The sequence below is a fragment of the Phyllostomus hastatus genome, unplaced genomic scaffold, assembly GCF_019186645.2.
Source record: "Phyllostomus hastatus isolate PE091 unplaced genomic scaffold, TTU_PhHast_1.1 phas_contig_40, whole genome shotgun sequence".
In the NCBI taxonomy this organism is placed as follows: Eukaryota; Metazoa; Chordata; class Mammalia; order Chiroptera; family Phyllostomidae; genus Phyllostomus; species Phyllostomus hastatus.
In genome coordinates this window covers 52,035,784-52,052,677 of record NW_025333872.1, presented here as the reverse complement: position 1 = coordinate 52,052,677, position 16,894 = coordinate 52,035,784, and the positions used below count along the sequence as shown (strand labels likewise).

Here is a 16,894-nt window from a genome sequence, read left to right as displayed (position 1 = left end):
AAAGGTTGCACAGCAAGTTGTCTAATACTTAATATGTTTTAGTGAAATGTGCTAAAACCACATTATCCATATACTGGCAATCTCCCATATATCCCGTTAAAACCTTCCTTTAAAATCAGGCTTCTGTATGCTTTAATAAATTGCAAAGATCAGAAACAGTAATTCTTGCTTTCTATAGATATCACATTCTAAAACTCATTATATCAATATTTGCAAAACAGGATTCCCCTCATATTCTTCTGTTTATAGGAAGTATACATCTGTGTCTCATTTAAAAGATTCCTTGGCCAGATAAGAACACTCCACAACAAATATATCTCTTGCAAATTCTCATTTACATTAGCAAAATAAAGGCTCCCATTTCTCCATTAAAGGAATAACAGAAAAGCATTCAAAGACTTGTTAGATATGATTAAACTCATGTTTGAAGAAAGGATTTTTTCCTTCACATCTATTAATGTTTTCATCAGTTACTTTATTTTAGCCTTAATTTGAAAAACCACTGCCTTATATAACAATAATTAATTACTCCTGTTGCTACATCAGTTGTCTCTGTGAAAAATATTCTGTTCTTTGTTAGACCTTTCTGGGGTCCCTGCCTAGATATCTTCTTCCCTGTCTTTGAATTTACACATTATTAAACTTCATCAAGTTATATTTTTTTAGTATGTTCTTTATCATTTATAGCTTATATGCTTCATGAAACACCAGCTCATAAGAATTCACATCACAATGTCACCTTAAGGCAGGTCATCACACCTGGCTTTGAAGTCTCTTTACAAGATATTTTAGGGGACAAGAATGATAAAAGTTACTTAAATATATTTGTATACCCAGATAGATAAAAACCAATTATTTGGAAAAAAAAAGTATACAACCTTTGATTTTCTTAATAGCACCCAAAGAAATCCTTTAAATATACTGTTAAAATTTTATGTAAGTGTGCTATTTTGCATATTGACAAATCCTCTCTGTCCACTTTCTAGAAGACTTTAGTTTTCTTTGTTTTATATTTTGTAGTAATTCATGTTATCATAATGATAGTACATGCTGTGTATGGCAGAATCATATAACATCTCCATAGTTGCTCTCTTTGGGTTTGGGAAGATATTTCTGTGAAGTAGACTACTCCTAATTTTAGGTTTCTTCTAGTTTTTCACACTTCAAGATATTGTGCATTTTCTGAAACATGGCAATTTACATGTCTTGTGGGTATGTGATTATACCATATTCACTAAGCATATAGTATTCCAAGGACTTGCCTCAAAGAACTTTAATAATTCTTTAATTATTTCTTTTCTTTCAAAGAATTGAGGCTGATAATGTTTCTAACACGTACACCCAAACTTAAAGCCCTCAAATTTTGGCTTAAGACCAGACCACCTGTCAGTTATAGGCAATTGATTGTCCATTATTCACATTATTTCATCTGGTAACCAGCACATTGCCTATCACACATTAACCATTCAAAGAAATGCTTTTTGAATTAAATAGTGAATTAATTATAATATATCAATCATGAAATAACCAAAATATGCCAAGTTAAAACTTCTGACATGGGTCACCTTCTCACGTTCTTATTAAATTTAGTAGAATAAAAAGGGTCCATAAGCAGACTTGGATGACACTTCTACTATTGAACATCTGTAATAAATTAGATGGACAAGTAAGTTAATAAAATCTTTGCCATATTTGCATTTAGATTAATAGTGAGGAATTTCCTTTAGTTTGTGCCTTCATATATAAAAATCCTGCTGCCACAAAAGACCTGAGAGCATCTGCTGGCAATGCTAAATTTTATGAATTGGCTCCCTGGTTCCAACGCTGAGTTCTGGGTGCCCTAAGTGCACAACAAATTTTGAGTGCTTTTAGAGTTCTTTTTATTACTGTTCTTTTCATGATAAAATCTTAAAATAAAATTGAAACCAGACTACATTCTCTTAGAAACTTTCCACGGGCAAAGATGGATTTTATTCTCTCTCAGGATACTTTCTCTCACATATTTGTTTTTAAAAAAGTGCTAAGAAAAAATTTTATACTTATATTTCAGATTCAACTTTATACATTTATATATCCAGGTTTATGTTTTATTCAATCAGTAATTCTGTTATATAATACCAAAGCATCATTGTTCTTTTCCTTCATAGAACTTAACTCAATTTGTAACTAAAAAATAATTTCTGTGATTATTTATTTAATGCTCATTTACTCTGAATGACTGTGACTTCCATAAGGCCAGGGGTTATTTCTGTTTTCTTAGTATAACTAACACCCATCAAACAGTAAGAACATAATATTTGTTGAATGAGTACATGCATAAGTAAAATATTTTAATTGCTTAATAAATGCATGCTTGCATGCATGCTTGCAACTTTATCTTCAGTCATTTTTATGAATCCAAACCCTAAGTCTTTATTTCATCTTTACCTACTAATTATAATATATTGATATTTATTTCAAATGAATCATTTAATATATGTAGCAACTAAACACTTCATGAGACATGTTTCAGACTTCCTACTACAAATCAGCTATACTAGTGTAGAGTAATTGTCACCACTACTTGTATTTTCTTTTGAAAGCATCTCATTGAAAGCCTTCAATTTGTAGGAGTATAAGAAATTCATGAGTGAGAATCATAAGAACAAAAGAAAAGCAATCTCATCTTGAAAACAAATTATCAGCTCTTAACATTTTAATCACAGAATGGTAAATGACAGATAAAAGTGTTCCATTCTCAGTGAGACCCAGTAATCTTTCCACAGTGGAAATCTATGAATGTCATTTCCTTGCCTAAAATTTTTTAGTGATGTTCTAAAACTATAGAATAAAATCCCAGTTCCTAAACATGTCAGACAATTCCTTTCTTCAACCTATCACAAGCTTCCTCTCTGATTTTTATCCTCTTCTCTTATTATCCCTAACCTGCCAGCAATACAAATTAGTTGTGTGTTCCATTCCCTGGAGAGTTCCACTTTTTTACTTCCTTTAATTTTATGGTTGAACTTCTTACTCAGATAGATTCCTGCTAATCCTTCCCTACTTTGCACACTTCTTGACTGGAGTCTTCTGGAATTCTTCATGGTGCATATGTTTTGGTCCAAATACTATAAAGGTAATATGTTTTAATTCTTAGCACAATCCAATTATGTAGACACAGTTATACCCATTTACAGATGGAGACTCTGAGTCTCAGAGAGGCTCAGTTACTGACCCAGGACCCCTTGGACACTGGGAGAGAACTGCTATCTGTACATAAATCATCTGACTACAGAGGCCACAGAGTCTATGCAACATATTAAGAAAATGCATAAATCTCTGTAATTTAGTACTTACACAATTTGCCTCTATGCTCTGACTCATTTTTTCTAATAAGTGTTATGCATTGATCTTACTTAGTCCTGCTAACTAAAGGATCAGAGTCTGACATATTTAATCTGGCAAACTAATCTATAATAGAATTTGAACCCATGACCTTGGACTAATCAGCTTAAGATCGATTCTAAATGAATTCAATGATCCAATGTTTTCATATAAAGTCTATCAGAACTGTGTTTTCATGAGAATTATCCATTTATGCATGGTTTGTTACCATTTGGTCAACATTTATAATATTAATGAAGGCTGCTCACACTGATGCTCACAATTCATCAAATTCTCTCTGGAAGTTTTCTAGATTTTAACATACAAAGTCAGCTGGTGATGTCTGTAGAACAGGCATAATTTACTGAGACTCATCTGTTTTTAGTGACATCAAATCTGGACTTTAACAAATATGTCAGGAATGTAAAACTCTATGGGCAAAAACTGACTTTTTTTGTTTGTTTCAGACTCTGAAAATCATTTGATCTCAATTTAACCTTCAGAATCACTTCACTAATGTTAAAATTGTGCTACTTGTGCAGTGAAAAAATATAATGCATTTTAATAGAAAGTTTGACCTGCAGAAAGATGAATAATTTGCATCAATTTTGTGCACTATGTTCAACTAATGAAGATAAATGTATTCATTCATGTCAGTAAAACTAAAGAACTGAGAGCCAGCAATTTTATGCATCTATAATGATAAATATTACAGTACTTATGATGAGATGAATTGGGAATTCTAGGAGTGGATAGTGAGCAAAATGAGGAACACATAATTCTCATACTGATTTCTATTTTCATAAATACTGTCATATGCTTTAAACAAACAACATGTCTCTTTTAGTTTTAATTCTATGTCTTCAATTTCATCAAATAATGAGAAATAAAAAAAATTGTGAGATAGTATACATTTAACATTAGAAATGGATGCAAAAAAATTTGACATTGTTTACATGTCAAAGTGGTTTACTTCTACAGTAAAGGGTAAGCGATATAAACTATTGACATTTTCTTTTACTTTAGGTTGATTATGTATAAGGGTATTATTATGAGATGAAAGTTCTTGACCACTACTATTATGTATTTCTTAATGTAAAATATGTTATACAACATTTATAAAGGTAACATTAAATTCTAATTATGAAATAAAACTATATCTTAGTATTTATAATTAAATAGTAAATATGATAGACACAAATGTATATAACAGTTTTTTGTGTGATAAAACTGTCTTTAAATTTATTATTAATATTAAAAACTTTATAAATATATGTAATTTATATTCAGGTTTACATTGCCAATTTACACTCTTTTTGTATCGCATATTTTAGCAGTTCTATAACTATGATATAATTTGAATTTTGTTCATAGAAATGATTATTCACTGAATGTTTGAAACTTACTATTGACTAAACCCCACACGTAAAATGGGAATAGATGATATTATAGAAAATGTAGTGTAATTGACAATGTGCAGAAACATGAGCACAATTCCCTCAATTCCTTTCTCAGCTGACATAATTCACATACGTTATCAAAGTTGTGGGGAACTAACAAATGAATGAAGTGTGCAACTAGCTTATTGTTACAATAGAAATAGTTTTAATGAGACCCTTTAGTCACTTTATAATAATTCTACCAAATTGAACAAAGCAAAGCAAAATAACACCACCTGTCCTAATGGATTTTTTCCTAGACTGCTGCTTTCCTACCAGATCCAGGACTGCTGAGTCTGCCTAGTCCTCAAAGAGCAATATGCACTCAGCATTGGAAAGAGAGAGGCCAAGAAGGGTTTTGGTATGGGCAGTCAGAAGGGAGGCAGTGTAGATGAAAATGATATAAAGTACAAATGCTCCCTCTTCTAATAAGGCGATTATCACCTGTGGTGAATGAAGAGGCAAGATTGCAACTGATCACACATTTTAAATATCCCTTAATGAAAATTGCTGTGATTTTCTTTTTGGCTTTACCCCATTTAGCATTGTTTTTCTTTCTTTCTTTTCTTAATTCTTTTGAATGAAATAGGAAGTTCAGTTAACTTATTATGAGTGAGAACACCTACGACTTCAAATATCTACCATACAGTAAATATCACATTATAATAACATTGCTGCAGTCAGGAAAATTATGAAAGAGATTTAATGTCACCCCAAGCTTAATTAAAGCAGCTTATGCTTATTTAGCATTTACCTGCACATCATTTTGATTGCTTCACTAAGGTATTTTTGTGTAAAGAGAGCTTCCGTAATTAAATAGCTTATATCTGAGTCATTCAGCAATTTTACAAAACACTGGTCAGTAACCACCACACTCAGCATGATGAATAGTGACGGTTGGCCCCTAGATGAATCACACAGGAGGAGGCTTAGCATACTGAGAAGAATCATGAATATTTAGGCAAAAAATATGTATGATTTTTAAATATTTCTGATTTCCTAATCCAAAAGACATAGTATTTTCTAGTTTAACTTCCTGTGCTTACTTAGTTAACTGCATATGCCTTCTTGACAATACCTGAAAATCTGAAAAACAACATAAGCAGAGCAAGTTCCTCTCTTTAGTCATATTTACAATATTAGCATGACTGAAATTTTCATTATAGATTATGGTACCTGCAGGCATAAACAGGAAATCCAGGAGAATTTCAGGGACTGATCTAAATTTCCAGAGACTGAGCCTTTATCATTCTCTTTGATTGTCGTTCAGCTACAGTTGTCCCGTCTTTTTCCCCACTGCTCTCCCCTACCCTGCCTCTCCCCTCCCAACCCACAGTCAGTCCCCTGCATTGTTCCTGCCCATGAGCCCTCATTCATGCTCCTTTGCTTGCCCTTTCCCCCTCTTTCCCCTGGTGTCCCCTACCTCTTCCCCTCTGGTCACTGTCGGTCTGTTCTTTATTTCCTAGTCACTGAGTCTATTTTGCTCATTTTTTAATATATTTGTGTTATTAACTCTTTCAGGAAAAAGATCAAGAGCCTCCCATAACATACTTTCACACTTAAGTGTATTATTTTGTTTTGTTTAGTTTTGTATTATGATTAACAAAATTTTAAAATTAAGGAAACATAACATATTATACACAATCTTCAATGTATTTGATCAATGAATGATGCTTTAGAAGTGGTAATTAACTAGTTGAGAACTGCAGATGATTATAGTTGAAAGTTTTGGTAAGTCAGATTCTCATTCCAGTGCTGGAATTGCATGTCATTGTGTTTATTAGTGACTAAATAAATAGAAATAACTCATGAAGCCATATTTCTATCAGAGATGTGACAGAGCAAGTCACAAATTACTGCCTGAAATCTTTTTTACAGAATGAATCAGAAGGAGTGAAGTGTAAAATTCTCCTTCCTAAGTTATAGTTCTTTGATGAAGTATTATGAGAGTTACAATTGACTCATTATGCACTGAGTTCAATGTAATTTTAATTTTATGCCATGTTATGAAAGAATAAAATATAAATCACTAAAATTAAGAACTTAGTATCATCAGGTCAAAGAGAAACAAGTTATCTGAACAAGAGAAACAAAAAATATATTGCAGTCCTTACAGGAGAGTGATTTGAATCTCCATTCATTTAAACTTAACTTATAGTGTTCAATTTTATCTCATTCATAATTGATCTAAAAACAAAAATGCATATTAAATGTGTTAAATGACATTTTAGTAATAATGTGACATTTTAATGAATGTAAATTCAGTATTATTTGACAGTGATTATAAAGAAGAATGTTCTAAAATATTCCTTCTTGTCTACACATTTCCTAAATAACAGTGTTATTCAGATGTTTTGAATTTTTATTAGCATACACTAATAACCTTACATTAGAATTACAAGAATGTCCTTATTAAAGTTAGTAATCTATCACTGTGCCATTGTCTACTTTTTAAAAATTAATTTTAATGAAAACACTAATACACTGTTATACCACACTAATCTACATACTACAAAGTAATAATTCCACTCAGATACATAATCCAGTTAGATTTCTATAAGTCATGAAAGTAGCATTGCTAATATCAATAGATGTTTTCTGAAATAACTCATATTTCTTCAGAAGGGCAAGGATGATCCATGAGATAGGCTGAACAGATAAAAGGAAAAATATCTATATCTTAAAGCTTACAGTTTAGTTTGTTGTGTACTCTTATATCTAAATTTATTAGAGGAAATAGAAATTCTAAATGCTGCCCTCAGTATTTTTCTCAACTTAAAAAGTTATATTAAATATACTTTATATAACAATTAAATTTTTAATTGTTTTATATTTTCTCAATAAATCAATACCTTTTACTAAACAGGGCCAAGGGCAGGGAAAGATCAAAGATTGCTCTAGGTATAGTTTCAATGAACTAAAACAGTTTCCTTACAATTAATTCAACTATTGTCATTCTTTTTGTTGTTGTTGTGTTGTTCAGTTTTTAGTACATAATCATAAACTTAACTCTGCAGTCCAGTTAGACTTGGAAGGGGTAAGGAAAGATTATAGAGCATCCCAAGCAGATGGGGGTAAAAGGGTGCTCTTGTAAGCGAGAGAAGGAATGGTCTGGAGGTTAAGATAAAAACACAAGTCAAATTTATTGGACTTGTCCACAGTGAGAACCGTGATCTTGCTGGTCTTGCCATTCCTAGACCCATAGCTGTCCATGGCTGTCACAATGTCCACGCCATCTTTCACCTGGCAATGGCACATGGGGAAGACCCCATTTTTGCCATCCAGCCACTCAGTTTTGGTAGTGCAGATGAAAAATGGGGGACCATTTGTATCGGTTCCAGCATTTGCCAGGGACAAGATGCCAGGACCTGTACGCTTCAGGATGAAAATATCATCATCAAATTTCTCCTCATAGATGGACTCACTACCTGTGCCACTGTGGTGTGTGAAGTCACCACCCTGGCACACAACTCCCAGAATAATTCTAGGACAGCAGAAACCATGATAACCAAATCCCTTCTCCCCGGGGCTCATCAGGAAAGTTTTCTGCTCTCTTTGGAACTTTGCAAACAGCTCGACGGAGGAGCAGCCCAAGGGTTTTTTTCTTTTTTAAAAATAGTTTTCACATATGAAACATATCAGTGGGTTTTTCAGGTTTTTATAATACACTATTTTGATTTATTTTTACTGAGCACTTCCTCAAACCAAGACAATATGATTAAGACATTCCTGGTACATTGACACATTGTATTTACAAAACAAACAAGCAGACAAAAAACTCAAGTTGGTACAGCTACTGTGGAAAACAGTATAGAAATTCCTCAGAAAACTAAAAATGGAACTGCCTTTTGACTCCATAGTTCCACTGCTGGGACCATACCTTAAGAATCCTCAAACATCAATTCAAAGGAATCTATGCACCCCAATGTTCATAGCAGCACAATTTATAATAGCCAAGTGCTGGAAACAACTGAAGTGCCTATCAGTAAATGGATGGATCAAAAAACTGTGGCACATGTACACAATGGAATACTATGCAGCAGAAAGAAAAAAATTCCTACCCTTCACAGCAGCATGGGTGGATCTAGAGAGCATTATGCTAAGTGAAATAAGCCAGGAGGTAAAAGACAAATACCATATGATCTCACCTATAAGTGGAACTTAAACAACAAAACAAACAAGTAAGCAAAATAGAACCACAGACATGGAAATAAAATACAAACTAACAATGACCAGAAGGGGGGGCGGATAAAGGGGGAAAGAAGGAGAAAGGTTGTAAAGAACATGTATAAAGGACCCATGGACAAAGAAATGGGGGAGGGGGAGGATTGAATGTAGGAGGGGGAGGTGCGTAGGATGGGAGAGAGTAATGGTGCATGGGGAGGGAAATGGGGACAGCTATAATTGAACAACAATAAAAAATTTAACAAATAAAATCAATAAACATATCCTTGGGTAAGGATAAAATTTTTAAAAAAACCTTAAAGTTTAAGGTTTTATATTGCATAAAAGTAAAAATTATTTATTTGAAAAATTGGAAATTATGAGAGTTATTAAGTAACCATCGTTACTGAAAAATATCTGTGCTATACTCCAAAGTCCTTATATGTCCCCCACAATTCTTACTCAAATCTCACTACTCAGGATAACTCAAGTTTGTTTAATGAGGGCATCACATTTAATAATGTAAGATGCCCAGCTCTAAAAGTTATTTCTTTCTGTTTATAAATCTTTCTATCCCATCATATTTACCACCGCAGAGTACATTTGTTCAGCAAATAACAACTTTGGGCCCCAAAAGTGAAGGCACTGTTGCTGTATGGGCTTACATCCACAAAACACAAACCGCTCTGCCCTCATCCAGAAAATGTAAACCAGTGGAGGATGGTAAAAATATACGGGAATCTCACTCCTTTCAAACAACACTGAAAAATGCATTTATCAGGTCCAGCCTTTTTCAAATGAAAATGTAAGTTAATGGGAGTCTGGAAGCCTAACAAAGCACGTCTTCCACCCCTCATACATGTTTAAGAGTGTGCCTGATTTTTCAAATTTGTTGTAAGATATCAGCTAGCCATCCTTCCCATATAGATTCTAGCTCAGTTTTAAACTAAATGCAGGGATTTCATCAATTATGCTACCTGAAAAATTATTTTAACTTAATCATTTAATAGACCTTAGATTTTCTGAATATAACCCCTTCGTTTTACTAAGTAAATATAATATCCAGAGGCCATGAATTTCAAGTGACTTATCCAAGATCCTGGTAAGTGACAAGGCTAAATCTAGAATATCAGTATGCAGCATACATGCTGATACTTTCTAATAGTTTTCAGTCCCCTTTCTAAAATACAAGTTCGCTTATATAACTTTTCATAAAATGTGTGCAACTATGCTTGAAGCATTAGCAAAGTTGTTCACCACAAATTCTAAACAGAATTTAGATGATACAAAAACTCATGAAGTTTTTGGGTTCATCATGTAATTTTTACTGAGGGAAAGAACCATAGCTGATCTAACTATGAGAATGCTGCTTTTTTGAGTGCTCCGTCAACCCAAAACTAGGGCAACAAACCCAAGCTGTACTAGGAATATAAGTTTAACGCACATTAAAATGATGTGCTCTTGAGGGTATAATTTTGAAAACACAATCATTTTTATACATTTATATTAAAAATAATTAAAAGCTGCTGTGTCAAATAGTCTAGCTATGTTAGAATAGCAGACTATAGCAGAAATAATCTGCTATATGTATCTTCTCTTACATAAAACAAACAAAATAAATATTCAACTAAACTGTTTGTGGCTCATTATTTTAATTAACTTTCTAAGCTGAAGATTCTTCAGATAAATCACAAAACTGCAAAAAAAGTTGCAAAAGCTTCATTTTATCCATAAAATATTTTTAAATGTCAGTTTGAGAAGGTTCTTTAGGGAGATCTCATGAAATTTTTCAACACTGATTCTGTAAACATGTCGACTGACCATTTTGGTAGAAATCAAATTTTCTTTTGTTGTTTACACATTTAGATGCAGATATCTAAATTGCTTCCCTGATTTTCTACCGCCACAGAATGTAGCAAGATGCATTTGTTAAAAGCAACTTCATGATGGCACGTGGAGGCACTGCTCACCCCCTTCTCACAGCAAGGAAGATTAATGAACAAAGAACAAGTGACTGATATAGACGTACCCATGGGGGTGCCAACGCCATAACCTTTGGAGTCTATAAGGCCACCGATCTGTGTCAGGTTGCAATTCCTCTGGGTAACAAATTCAATGGTTGTTGACTCCATTAAGAAAGCATAATCGGAGGTGAGGACTCGCTGGATTCCTTCTTCATTGCTTTTGACGAGCACTGACTGTCTCCTGCTACTCATAAAGGCCCACATTTTGTCATACGTGGAGATTTTTGATTTCTGGGAAAAAAATAAAATACATAAGACAATCTTAATTTTCATGTGATCTACAATATTAAGATAGAATTGACTGTGTTTAGTTTACACATACTAATTTAACTACATTATTAATAATAACATCTAAACAGAAAATCAAAATCTGTTTTAAAAAGTTTCTCAAAGCAATCCCTTACATGTAAATATTTCCAGCTATAGTGCAGGTTTATCTAACAAATATATGAAAAGTGTCTTGATATTCAAACATGCATGAGTAGTAAATCATAGGAGGTAATTAAAAGGAAAATAAACAGGATTGATAAGTAGAGAGTTTTGTGCTTATATCTCACATGAGTATTTCATGTGTATAATTTCATCGCTCAACGTTACAGTAACATTAATTTGATAGGACAGACACTGGACACCTACAGACCTTGTTAAACTTCAAGATGTTATTATTCACAGTTTAGTTGACTATAAGCCTGATGTCATGGTAATCCCCAAGGACACACCAAGGTTGAAGAGATGAGAGAAATTCATTACAAATAAAGATGTTACAAACAAGAATGATTACATTTTCACTAAGACATAGTCAGCCTCCGGACATCAGGAAATTTATCATTCAGGCCTACTATCTAACTAAAAACTTCTGAACCAATAAAATTGAACCTTTTCTACATCCAACTGAAAATTCTCAGTGGGGCTTTACTAGGCTTTCATTACGAAGGGAAAGAAACAGGTTTGATTCAGAAGGCACTGGTACAACATAAACACGAAAAAGGTTAGTACCTGCTTATGGAAATCTCATCTGTGAAACCCTTACTATACTTTACTTCTTGTATAAATACAAAATATTGCTGAAGCTATAAGCACAAGAAGGATATTCATCATACTGGTTACAGTGTTATAAAAAGCCAACCAAACTAACTATTTTTAAACAAATAAAAATGCAGTCTTTTCACAGCTTCAAGATGCTTTAGTCCTATATTTGCCAGGTCATAAATGTGATAGTACCACATCTTCTACTAAAAGGCAGGTGCATAACAATATTTATAAACATCCTTGCACTGTTTCAAAGAAAAAATAGGAAAGGGAACTCTAAATTTACCTGGGAAAATAAAGGTATGTGGGTGCTATATAAAAACAAGTACAAAAGCACTAGGCTAAGCACTAAGCACTAGGGCTAAGCCTAGGGCTCAGAGCAGGAAGATGTGCAAATCTGCGCTCTTCAGTGAAGCTAAAACACACTAATGGCCAATGGCTCAAAGTTGAAAAGAAAGCAGCTAAAACACCTTGATAAGATTATCAGGATTACAAATTTGGGCTGCTATTGCGACAGGTCAATTGTTATCAAGTAAAATACTAAAATGTTGGTAATAAATAAGGAAAATAAAAAGTATATGTATGTTTATAATAAAATTATGTTTGGAATAATTAAGACCAATAGTGAGATTTTCTTAGTGAGGTTATCCAAATCAGTAACATAATAAAGATAGTTAGAGCAAGTTCACATCCTTTCAAAGGTAAGAATTTTTCCTAATATTTTGGAATAGGTGAGGACTAAATAACAATAAAATCAAAATTATATTTTACCTGCAGATTAAAATGATTTTATATAAAAATAAAAATTGCACACTGTTTTTAGTTTAGTGACATTGGTCACTGATAATATACAAACACAATTCAATAAAAGATGGCACTAAAAGTTTATCTGATCAAAATTGTATAGTCATCACTTAAAAACTTTAAATGTAATATCTTTTGTGGAAAATGACAATGCAATATCACAACATGTGTGACCAAAACCAAGCAGAGAGTAGGAAAGTGAACAGAAAGTTATTTTTTTACCCTTATTGGCCACAGATTGCCTAAATTCTCTGATTTGTTTCAGGTGTAAGAACATTAGCAATCAAGGTCTTCCATTTAAATTTGACCAACTCAATTTTTGCTTTGACAGGGCCAAGCCTCTCTTTTATTTAGACTATGTTTCTTGAATTACTCTGATATAATGTTTGACACATGCTTGGAACAATTCTAGATATTGACCAGATTCCATATATTGCAAATAATTGATATGCAAGGACATCATGGGTATTTGCCTTCATCACAGGAGCAGTGGGAAGCCGAAGCAGGTATGAAGCAGATTTGAGGATGCAATCACATGGCACTGTGAGACCACTAAGGCTGCTATGTGAAGAAATGGATAAGCTGTGGCAATGGCAGATACAAGAAGATAATGTGAAGTGCATAGCAGCAGTCTAGGTAAGAAACAGTACATCTACCAGAAAAGTGGTATTGGAGATAGAAAGAGATCTAAGAATGCGAGGTGTCTGTGTGTGTAATGAATGTTATTTGGTCATTATTGGAATATGGGAAGTAAAGTAGAGATTTATGTTAACTCCCTGCTTTCTGATTAAATTTAAGAGTCACAAATTTAAGGAAAGAGAAAAAACAGACAGATTAAATATTTGGAGGGAAAGATTATATCTGGTAAGTTAGAAACACCTAAGGAACATCTAAATAGACCTGTCATGTAAGTTTGGAGTTCAGTGGAAAATTCAAGACTGAAAATATAGATTTTAAAGTTATTCCATATATAGAAGGTTAAGGTAGAAAATCTGGAAATTGTGGTGCTTCAGAAATTAAGGCAAGAGAATATTCAGTGAGGAGGTCAGCATCTGTAGTGATTTGCAAAAAAAAAATGCATATACTAAATGAATAATGTCTTTGGATTTAGCAATAGAGAATTCCTTGGTTCTTTTAGCAAAGGCTAATTTAATGGAGTGAAGGACTTAGCAGTAATACTGAAATAGATTAAGAAAGGGAAAAGTAAAATGGAATCAGGATATGCCCCTCCCACAAAAAATAATCAGAGAGTGAGGTCACTGAAGAATAGGAGACACAGGGAAGCAGATTGGCTTAAGTAGGATTTTCAAGGATGGAAGCAATTTGACCATTTTTAAATGCCAATGGGAAGAGTTTTCAGGAAAAAATTAAAAGAGAGATTTAGTATTCCAGAGAAAAAAAGAACAATCAATAAGGTGTCCAATAAGGTGATTCCAAGTACAATAAAAAAAAAGGATTTATCTTAAATAAGTCCCTTTAACATTTAATAAAATAATCGTTAAAAAAAGGGATTTAAAATACAGCAGTTGGGTTGACCTCTGAATTCAAACTATTTATATTGAACACATATAGAATTATATTTTAAAATCTATTGTGTAAGAAATGAGAATCCTCAACTAGATTTATTTTTAATAAAATAGGAAATTATTGAGTGTTTTTAAAGTAAAATAGACTATAGGATCTCTCAGATTAAAACTGATGGAACTGTACAAGTTAAAGATTTAGAATCTAAATGCATTTAATGTCAAGTAGAAGGTAAATAAAAACACGATTAATCATATATGAGTATGCTGAGGATGAAAATTATATGTAAACATAGAAGGAAGGACATATCAAGTCACAATATGAATTAAAGTTTGTACGGGGAAGATAGGACATACTGAGAGAGCCACCTGTTGTATGTTATGATCAATCTCCTGTCACTATGGTTAGTTTCATCCAACGAAACAGCTACTGATCATTGTTAAGGAATGTGATAAAATCAACAGTGACTAAGCTGCTGAGCTAAAACTTGGAGTCTTTAAAGGTCCTCTGATCACAGTGATAGAGAATTGAGGACTGATATAGTAGAACACCAGGAATGACTCAGAATTCGGAACACAGCTTGGCCCTATGCATTGCTGCTGCCAAACTGACTTAAAAAAAAAAAAAAGACTTTCCAGAAGAAATGCACTATTTAAAAGATATGTGAAAAATCAAAGTCAGGTAATAAGCTAAGTGTGAAATGATATAATTCTCTGTAAGGAGATAATTGAGATAATGAGATAATCAGATAAATTACAGCCTAACAGAGAAGGTGTTCGAATAGAGTGTAGCCAAGTAAAAGGAATATTAAATTAGTGGGGGAACACTAGAAAGAACATCTTGTTTTACTTCTTAATTTCAAAGATAAGAAAACTAAGGCTACTTGATAAGAAAAAAATTACCAGTGAAGGTCAATTTGTAAAGAGAAAAATGGTGATAGGATTTATGACATCATGATTTTATAAAAGAATTGTACTTATATAACAAGATAACTTATTTGGCAAAAATATAAAGCATTTGTAAGTATTATTCTTACAGTTATACTGTACATAATAAGTCAAATAATGTAAAGCAAACAAATTAAATGGCATCTTAGAGGTATTGCTTGAAATGCATATGAAAATCAAAACACTTAAGAGGAAAAGCATATTTAAACTTTTCTGAATAAAATCATCTTATTGTCATGCAACTTAATCCTGTCACACTCAATACTAGAATCATTTTCTTCCTCTTTTTTCTTTCCTTCTTTTTTCTGTGTCTCACATTAAAGGCAATTTTCTTTCTGTGTAACATCGAATGGATTTAGAATGTCAATGTTTAGCAGTGTTTATCAAAATGCTGAGTCTTGTAAGCTGATTTGATTTTTGCTACATCAGCACAAAATAAATAAAAGCAGTTCTTAAGGCAATGTCTTTTTATAATAGTGGTTTTCCTGGACTATGGAACATCAACAAAAGAATGTAAAAAGAAGATTCTTCTCAAGAATAAACTTACAAAGAACACAAAATACAATGTTCTTTTTTATTCAGAGATGACAAATGATTTTTGTGTTTTATAAAGAACAATTTTGTGTAAATACCTAAATATTTTAAACCTATAATTAATGATTTAAAACTTAAGGATATACTAGCTTTAGTTTCTGACTGAACTCTAAATTAATTTTTTTACAACCTGAAATTATTTGGCTCTTTACGGATCTCAAATAAGTAATGGTTTTGGCAATATTTATTCCCAGACTTTTTAGGTTTTTTAGAACTTGTAAGATATTACTATAAGGATAATGTTTCAAAATTTTGTTTCTATCCCATCTGAAAAGTTATGAGAGCTAATCAAGTAAGGGTTACTGTTATTCTGCTTGCATAGATCCACTTTTCTCCTATCTGGAACAACATATTTTATAAATACAAAGCCATCTTCTTTTTTAAAAATACTTTTGACTTAAACTGCTAGTACACAAATAAATTCTTCATCTCTGTTCATTTTGCTTGCTGTCAAATACAAATTAATATTTAGGCAAGTAGAGGCTGGCAAAGGGGGGATGGTACATCTGTCATAGTGTCAACAATAGAAAATCAATATTTAGGAACCATCTTGTGCTCATTTCAGCTGTTTTTATAAATCTGTCAGAGATCCTAAAAATTATAAGAACATAACATATTTGTGTGACCTCTGGAAGTAAGAATTTAATATTAATATTTTTAATTTTCAAAAAAGAAAGGTAACTATTTCCATGAATGATAGAATATATATATATATATCTCTCATATATATATCTTGCTTGAAATATCATAAGCACAAAGAATCAGTAATGAAAATTCAGTACTGTTTTGTTAAATGTTTTATTATAAATAATATTAGAAGTGATGACTGCAGCTCAGATTCTTTAAGAAAGTTACTCAGGTGCATCTTAGGGTAACCTAAAAAACATTAAAAACACATTTCTTTTAATCTAAAAATAATTCATAAAAATGTTTTGACTCCTAAAACATAATGTCTGGTATAATTAGTTGAAGTTTTATGTAAGAATAAATATGATTAAATAGCTAA

The 16,894-nt window shown here is 32.4% G+C and overlaps 1 protein-coding gene across 1 annotated transcript in view; it reads right to left on the bottom strand.

The window, feature by feature from the left end:
- GRIK2 (glutamate ionotropic receptor kainate type subunit 2) overlaps positions 1-16,894 on the bottom strand; it is a 585,197-nt gene that overhangs the window by 18,468 nt on the left and 549,835 nt on the right. Inside the window, exon 15 of the mRNA XM_045844097.1 lies at positions 10,996-11,221. Coding sequence (XP_045700053.1) covers positions 10,996-11,221 — 226 coding nt within the window. The remainder of the gene's footprint in view (positions 1-10,995; positions 11,222-16,894) is intronic.